This window comes from Austrofundulus limnaeus, unplaced genomic scaffold (assembly GCF_001266775.1).
Source record: "Austrofundulus limnaeus strain Quisiro unplaced genomic scaffold, Austrofundulus_limnaeus-1.0 Scaffold27, whole genome shotgun sequence".
Classification (NCBI taxonomy): Eukaryota; Metazoa; Chordata; class Actinopteri; order Cyprinodontiformes; family Rivulidae; genus Austrofundulus; species Austrofundulus limnaeus.
Window position 1 is genome coordinate 3,173,631 of NW_013952429.1, and position 8,399 is coordinate 3,182,029.

At 38.9% G+C, this 8,399-nt stretch overlaps 2 protein-coding genes across 2 annotated transcripts in view; both read left to right on the forward strand.

Annotated features, from left to right (window-relative positions):
- ift56 (intraflagellar transport 56) overlaps nucleotides 1–1,217 on the forward strand; it is an 8,884-nt gene extending 7,667 nt beyond the window's left edge. The window contains exons 16-18 of the mRNA XM_014005015.1: nucleotides 504–610; nucleotides 700–833; nucleotides 933–1,217. Of these exons, the coding sequence (XP_013860469.1) occupies nucleotides 504–610; nucleotides 700–833; nucleotides 933–1,047 (356 nt within the window). The 3' untranslated portion in view covers nucleotides 1,048–1,217. The remainder of the gene's footprint in view (nucleotides 1–503; nucleotides 611–699; nucleotides 834–932) is intronic.
- Nucleotides 1,218–5,419: 4,202 nt separating this feature from the next.
- Nucleotides 5,420–8,399, forward strand: part of ubn2a (ubinuclein 2a) — a gene marked incomplete in the record, with an annotated part of 18,864 nt that continues 15,884 nt past the window's right edge. The window contains 1 exon segment of the mRNA XM_014005018.1: nucleotides 5,420–6,038. Within this exon segment, the coding sequence (XP_013860472.1) occupies nucleotides 5,727–6,038 (312 nt within the window).

Consider the following 8,399-nt stretch of genomic DNA (forward strand, 5'->3'; position numbering starts at 1 on the left):
ATGTAGTATTTATTTAACACTTACTAAGTTATCCTTTTTTCAATCGTAAAGCTCTGCACCAGTTTTATTTATTGGAAAGATTTTCGAATGACTCTTGATGGTGGAAGTTGTGTTTCAGTTTAAAGCCGACAGGAAACGGGCTGTTCGTCGTCAGCGTACGATTTGTTGTTTTGCTTCAGCGTGCTTTCAGAAACAATGTGAAAACAGAACCGATGGTTTTCTTTCAGCCAGTTCACCRTGGCTCGGCTCTGAGCCTAACCTCACTGCCAGATTTCTAGCCTCAGGCCTGCAAAGAATTCAAGGTCACTCTTTCATTCAGCTAATGTTACGCTCAACAGCAGAAATGGAAATCTCCTGTAAAACGGCTTTCTTCCTCTGTTTAACTTAATTTACACCAGTAAAAGCTGCCCAGGGCCTTCAATATTTTCCACATTTAAATCTTTATGAGTCGAGACGGTCTGGAAGTGGTGAATTATTGAACCCGCTGCTCTTCTTCTTGTCAGACATAATGAACCAGAAGGGTCAGCATGCCTGGGAGCTCTATCTGAAAATGGGCACTTCTTCAGATTCCTTCAGCCTGCTGCAGCTTATTGCCAACGACTGCTACAAGGTAGAGTCCTCCGCTGGCTGCTCAGTTGTGCCTCGGTGCCTCAATGAATATGACTCGAAGTTTTTACATTCACTTTATTGTCACTTCAGATGGGCCAGTTCTACTACGCTGCCAAAGCGTTTGACGCTCTGGAGAAGCTGGACCCGGGCTCTAATTACTGGGAGGGCAAACGAGGGGCATGTGTCGGCGTCTTTCAGCTCATACTGGCAAACAAGGAGCCCAAGTATGTGTTTCTTCCTCCTGTCTGCTGATTTAGGGTGATTGTATCATCTTTCTTTTGGGTCTAATCTTGTTTTCTTTACGTATCCTGTTTACACTCCAGGGAGAAACTTAAAGAGGTTCTGGTCCTGCTACGAAATTCAGGAAACCCTCAGGTTGAGTACATCATCCGAGCTCTGAGAAAGTGGGCCAAAGACAACAGAGTCCTCCTCTCATGACCGAACTCAGATCTGATCCACCGTCGGCTGAATGGACCGAAGGAGTTCTATTTGAGACACAAACATTTATCTGGCCAAGCAGTGGGATTTCTGTGAAAACATTTATGTTTAGACCCTATTTTTCTGTAAGTAAATCCATGTTTCTAATAAAATATAACTTTACACTTTGATATGTTTTTGCTGTCTGTGATCACTTGTTACATTTATTGTATTTAACACAAAAATATAATGATTAATAAGCAAAAGGTGTTCAAACAAATAAGCAGACAACTTACTTGTGTACTTAACAATTTAAATAATATTCTAAGGTAATAGAATAATTTAAGAAAAGGGTGTCAAACTTTTTTTTAATTTGTACAAAAGATGTTTGTAAGAAAACTAAGAACAGAAGCTGAATGATCAAAAAACAACTTTTAATGAAAAAAAAATCCGAATGTTACTTTACAATAAATCTTTAAATTGAGTTTTAAAATGTCTTAACTAGAAAAACAGYAATAAAGAAGGTTCTTATTCTAATTTCTGTTACAACCTTAAGTTTAAAGTCTTATAGATGATGCACATTAACAAAACAATTCAAGTTAACACTGAAAAATAGTGGATATGTGACCAWTTATGGCTTACTTTCTCTAATTTTCTCAATTAGTTGGTGAATGTATTTGTTCATTTTGATCCGGAGGTTAATAYCTCCTTTGTGTCAAATCAGTCACTTCAAGAATGCAAATCATCTGTGGCTGCAGTGAGAAACTGTCGTTCCTGAGTTACCAGTTGTGTTGTTGATGCTGATGGCTGCGATGTTTGATAAAATCACAAGTAAACACTGTGGAACTACAAGGAAACTCCCAGCTTCTGGAGATAATTATTGATACTGGGAATTTTGTATCTATCTACCAGAAACTGTCTATAAATATTTTGCACATTTTACACAGACAACTCAAAGCTAAACTGCTCACAAAGAGCTGCAGMTTTAGTTTAAAATGATGACACATCATGCCTCAGACAAAGGATAGTTGCACATAGACAATGAAGGATGTTGCTTTTGCATCCTGTACCCTGTCTCCATCTGTGAGGAAGTACTCTACTATAAAAAAAGAGTCTTGCTTGTGTGTGGGCAGCTGAAAGATGTGTGTGGACCCAGACTTACTCAGAACTGAAGCCCTCACCGCTCTGCTTTAGCACTAAAAGGGATGAAAGGAAGCTGGCATGAGAATTGCTCACTGGTCAGCTAGACTGATGTGTTTCCAGTACGGCTCACGGAGCCAACCAGGAAGTCAGAACCAGAACACCTTGGCGGACTGCCTCATGTGTTCGCCTGAGAACCACTAATATAGCTGCAGGTTCTGAACAGGACTTAATCACAGGGATTATAACTGAAATTCTCCTCTTCTCACTGCACTCTTGTGGATTTATAAGATGAATTTGAAGGTTGTGTTGAACTAAAACATCCACTCAGGGGGGGCCTGGAGAGAAGAAGCCCTTCCAGAAGGCGGCAACCTGACTTTCTTGGATGAGCTTCAGAGGTCTAAAGCAGTATTTCCCAAAGTTGGGGTCGGGACCCAAAGTGGGGTCCTGAAACATCAAGGTGGGGTCCTAAAAAGATTTTCTGAATTAATTACATTTTTGCCTGTTACAAATGAGTGAGGTTAGTATATTTAAAATGGATAAATGTAGTATAAAAACATTGTTACTATGCCCATGTTTAGTTGGCCTAAAGCAAATGTTTACCATCCAAAAATATCTGGGGACACAGGTCTCTGCTACTGTTATTTTGTGGGTCAAAAGCTGAAAAGTTTGGGAACCACTGCACTTTGGTTCCCAAAATTGGGCTTGGAACCCAATTAAGGGTCATGAAGCACCTTGGATAATCTCCAGAAATCAATTTAAAGGGTAATAAAATAATTGCTGATGTAATATTTTCCATATAACTATTACAAAAACACAAAATAAGTATAAATAAGTATTTATATTTGTGTATAAGCTGTTTAGATTGTCAAAAAGCCTATGTTTTTAGGGTTATTAACAAAGTTTGTGTACTCAGACCAGGAATATTTGGGGTCACAAGTTTTTGCCATGGATATTTTGTGGGTCAGAAGATAAAAAGTTTGGGAACCACTGGTCTAAAGTACCTACTTGAAAGAAACAACTAAGTAAAAGTAAAATTATATGGACAGAAAATGAYTTTGGTAAAAATAAATTTCACTGATGAGAAAACTACTCAAGTAAAAGTCATAAAACTGTTCACAAAAAYTGGGAAAGAAAAAGTACACGCTCTCTAAGAAAATTAACTGTTGAATTTACTGAACCAAACAAACCAAACTATGCCAGGTTGAGTAAATATTCTTTGCTCAATTTACTCAACTAGACTTAATGGAGCCAATTGACATCACTTTATAGAGTAAGTTTAACACTTCATTTTTTAGAGCAGAAACATCTTCTTTCATGATGAGTTCAGACAGATTTAATTGTAATGAGCAACTAGTGTTACATTTTAAAGTAGAGAAGTAAAAGTATCATTTTTAGCTTTAAAATGTAACAAAGTAAAGGTAGTTATTTAAAAAATAATTGGTAAAATTACAAATCCTCAAAAACAAAAAACTACTTTGATTACTGTAACAAAGTATATGTACTATAAAGCTCTGATGAACTTTCACTATTTGAAGGAAAACGTCTGGTTTTGAAGTTATAAGAAAATGTTTTGCACCTGCACGGACATCAGAACGTGACTCAAACTAAACCCCTCAGAGAACTTTACTGATGACCACAATATGGTCCACAGCACATGTAGAGCATTTAAGAAAAACTCATGGCCCGTGGGCCAAATCTGGCCCTCGTTAACGTTTTATCCGGCCCAAAAGGTAACTTTTACTGGTTTCTCTTTTTGTCACTGTGTTTAGTGCATTCTTTTCATGACAACTGAACAATTTTCAAGCCAAGGACATTAAATTAGAAAGAAAGAACAACAGGGAATCTTTTTTATTTTCTTATTTTAAAGTCAAATAATTGRATTTTTAGTGAAGGTTTTTTTCCCCCCATAATTTTCCAGATTGCAAAAAAATTAAGACAGTCACAGTTACCGAAAGCCAACAGCTCAGGGGCCGGACATCCAGTAACTAAATAAATAAAAACAATCTACTTTCATTTTCTTCTGATTTAAAATCAAATTTTATATTTAAAATACAAACTCACTATTTTTTATTACTCAAAATCAGTTTTTTATTAAATGAAGTTATTGGCAGGCAGACTGAGTTGTATAGCCCAGCTCTTCTGGATAACATGATTGCYACTCTATTTGTTGTGCTTTAAATTAACTAATCAGCAAACTGAACTAAAATCACTTAAGGCCTGGAAGTGGCCCACAGACCACCAGTTGCTAAACAAAGTTGTGAATAAAGTGTAAGATGTAAAAAATGAATGCTAACGATGTGCCTTTCTTAATTAAATCTTTTTTTCTTTATTTGTTAGGCTATGTATGTTCTARATGCTACATAAAACATAATTTGGAAAAGTTTAAAAGTATTTCTATAAGAATAATTTGTTGTATAACAAGTTGGCCCYTGGCCCTCCTTGTGTATAAATGTTTCAACCCATGCCATGAATTGTGAATCGTCTTTCTGGCTCTCCTGACCATGACCTCTGAACCTAAAGGTCAKCATAACCTTTATAACTGAACTGTTTTCTTCAAAGTTACTTTTGACCTAAGTAAAGTCTGACATTTCCTGCACCCTCTCTGTCCTTGGACACCTAATCTGTCATTTGTCACAACAATGTTGTTTGTAAAACCAGGGTGTGGATTGGGTGTGATCCAGCTGATTGCATAAAAATCTGCAAGTCAACATTTTCATATGTAAATTTTCAAACACAGCCTAACAGGACCTACCACAAAAATTACAATCATGCGGGCGGTTAACAGAGATGCAAGTGTAAATTTCTATTGAACTGAAGAGTATTGTAAATTTCCACAGTTAAATTTATCAGGAGGACTCAAACTGTGCAGTAAGAGCTGTTTCAGAGGCAGTTATCTGTTGCTGCCAAACGACTTGTTTATCTTCTTCCTTTCAGTATTTCAGCGTGGGGATGATGCAAAAAAAATGCACTATTCAGCATTTCCTTGAATAGACGAAAGGAAACGCATTGAATTAAACATTTAAAAGCTGCTGCTCGACGGTTTTGACAAACACGTAATATAAACATTGGATCCCACCTCACGTCCTTCACACAGACACTTTATAAAGGTCAWATTAGTACTGGTAGTGTTGTTATTATCGCCTGTTGTGGCAGGGGGCGGGGCTAAAATCTCGGCTTCGCGCCGATTGGACGAGACGCTCTCCCCTGTGCCACACATGCTTCCGTTCGGTGCGTACGCGCATGCGCAGCGACCCCTCTCTTCTGATATTTTATTTACTCCCGAAACCCAAGATGGCTCCTGTGAATGTCTCAGCCCCAAAGCAAAGCGAGGATGAGAGCAGCTGCTGAAAAAACTACTTTCCCCCGACCGTCGCATCCCCTGGAGTTCGACCCGTATGCTGCGGAGGAGGCTCTAACGCCCGCCTAGGCCCCGAGCAGCCTTTGGTGCTTCGCGGAAGCCTCTTCAATCCAACAATTTTGAAGTAGTTTCGCGAAGTAGCTCTTCTCGGGTGTCGCTGTCTGTCCGGAGCCGAGGTTCAGGCAGGCGTCTCATCCAAATGGCCGAACCGAGAAAAGTGCAGTTTGTCACCCTCTCGGCCTTCGCGGCTGGAGCTGCCGCGGAGTCTAGGAAGCGCCGGCTGGAGGGAGAGGCCGACCTCAACTTCGACAGAGCCGGGGAGSCGGACGAGGCGGCTGGCGGGGCAGGAAGAGAAGGATCCGCCAGCAATGGTCGTCTCGGTAAAACCGGCGACAGGGACAACAAGGCTGCCGCCGAGAGGAGGACCTTTCGGATCAACCTGTCCCTGTCGGAGCCGGACGAACACTCCTCAGCGGAGTTTAATTATGGCGAGCTCATCCAGAACCTGAAGGTAGGATGTCACACTTTCAGCAACATTTAGTGAAACTAATGCTGGAGTTAATTCCCAGCTACTGGAAGTGGTTACACGGACGTGTCTTTGCTGTGTGAAGAAGGGGAAGTGCACCTTGTCCTCTGCTGGCTCAAACTGACCACTGAGTTCGACTCAAAGACAAAAGACAGCAGCAGCAGCAGTTCTGGACACTCGTCCCCTCCAGTCCACGCTGCTCTCCAACTTCAGCAGCTCTCCGACACATTAGTGTTTGTGTTTTTGTGTTTTGTGCTGCTACCTGTGTCCTTTCCACCCAGACTTGCCCAGCAACAGCCTGGCCTCACAGCCATTACAGCACTTTGAAATGCCACATGCAGTTTGGCCCCTGTGAGTGATGGAGGAGACCAGGATGGAGCCTGAAGGCAGCAGGGAAATCCTCACAAACTTGTCTCTGATCAATTATATTAAATGTCAAGTTATATAACACTGTTTTGTGACAAATAGTAGCACTTTTGGCTTGATTATATGACTTGTTTYGCAACATCACACACCTCCAGTTCAGTTTTTGTGCAAAAAGTCCATCAAGTATTACCCTTTTTATTAAAGGAAATGCAATATTATAACCCCACTTTCCTAATTTATCTGAATAAATTAAGTTTTGAAAAATAAATTTAGAATAACTAAATAAAAACAATAGACCATTTTATAGTTTTTTGCCCTCGTGGCATTGTGTGTAGAGGTCAGAGGTTATTCGATATAAACAAACCTGCAATTTTATTAAATGTGACAAGTGCCACCGCTCTTGTTTTTAGAAAATTATGGCAGAGAAAATGCTGTAGATAGTGAAAAGTTTACTGTTTAAGAACAGTATAAAGCCAAACTTAACGTTTTTGTTTATAAACATATAATTTTGTAAATTGTGACTACCTTTTTTTGTTTACATGGTTATTATTTACCTAATTTTATGCATTTACTACTTTCGTTGTTTAGTATGTAGCCCGTCTGATGTCACTGGGTAAAAACAATTAATCCATGGTCATGCATTAACAATCTCATTGKCGCCGTAGTTTAGTCTTTCAGTTCATTATGAATTTTGTTCTTCTTATCAGCTTTACCCACATAGATAAACTGAGCGAGCCACGAGATATTAAAAAAATTTGATTATTTTTTTAAGTCCTATCAGTCCTTACTACCTACTAAATGATCCAGCAGTTGGGACTTTTCTACCCATGTAGTTAGTATCCATAACAATACTCTCAACAAAAACACTACCAAAACAACCTCAAAAAGCAGATTTATAGCTTAAAGATGTGTGCAAAAATCATTAATAATTCTAAAGGAAAGTTTAACATGAAACAGTTTAGAGCAGATACATCAGGTCTGTATAACAAYATAAATTTACCTGTTGGATTTCCACAGCAACTCCTTGTTTATACCGTATTTGTGACCCATCCGCTTTGTGCATGTGCACTTGTACGTTTGCAACTACGAAATGATCCAGTGTTTACCCTACCATTATACAGGCGGCCCGCCCCTCTAAGAATTTCACGGCATGTAGTCATTTTTATTTMAATAAGACCAGATCAAGTTGAGAGCTATTTTTTGTGCCCCTCCATATCCACCTCTCACCAAACTTGGGGGAAAGACGGCGCAGAGCGAGGCTGAGCGCTGTGTGTGGTCCTCACAAAGGTAGGAAGACGTGTGTGTGGTCCTCACAAAGATAGGAAGACGTGTGTGTGAGATTAGATGCGCAGCTCTGCTTTTAAACACATTGCACACTAAACTGTAACTTTTAATAATTACACAGTTTACTCCTATTTAAATAAAAATGTTTGACCTGTAAGCAGAAAGCTTATGGATGCTGGATGTTGGTTTTTTATCTCTTTTTCAAAGAAGAGGATGATGAGGAGAACGAGGAAGTTCTCCTCAAGCACCTCCTAAAACTGTCAACCTGCTGACTGAGAACATTTGTATATATTACACTTTGTATACAGAACAATATAGCCTACTTATAAATTATATTTTATTGAGATATTTTTTGGACAACCAAACTGTTTTGAGGACAACCAGATTTTGTCAAACCCCCACATGAGAGGTCACCACCATGGTTAAATAAAATCTTTGGAGAAACTCTGAGTTACAGTTCTTCTAGTTCTAATAATTATTAGAAAGGACATGATTTGAGTTTTTACTGATAATATTTTATTCAAAACATGTTACAGAAGTCATAAGAAGCAGGTTTATTTTGAACAAACATTACAAACGTGTTCATTCCTACAAAACTGTCAAATATATTTACAAACAACACTAAACTGATTCAGATTAACATAAAATAAATCATGTTTTATAATTAAATGTCTTGTTTCCTGTCCTCCATGTTCC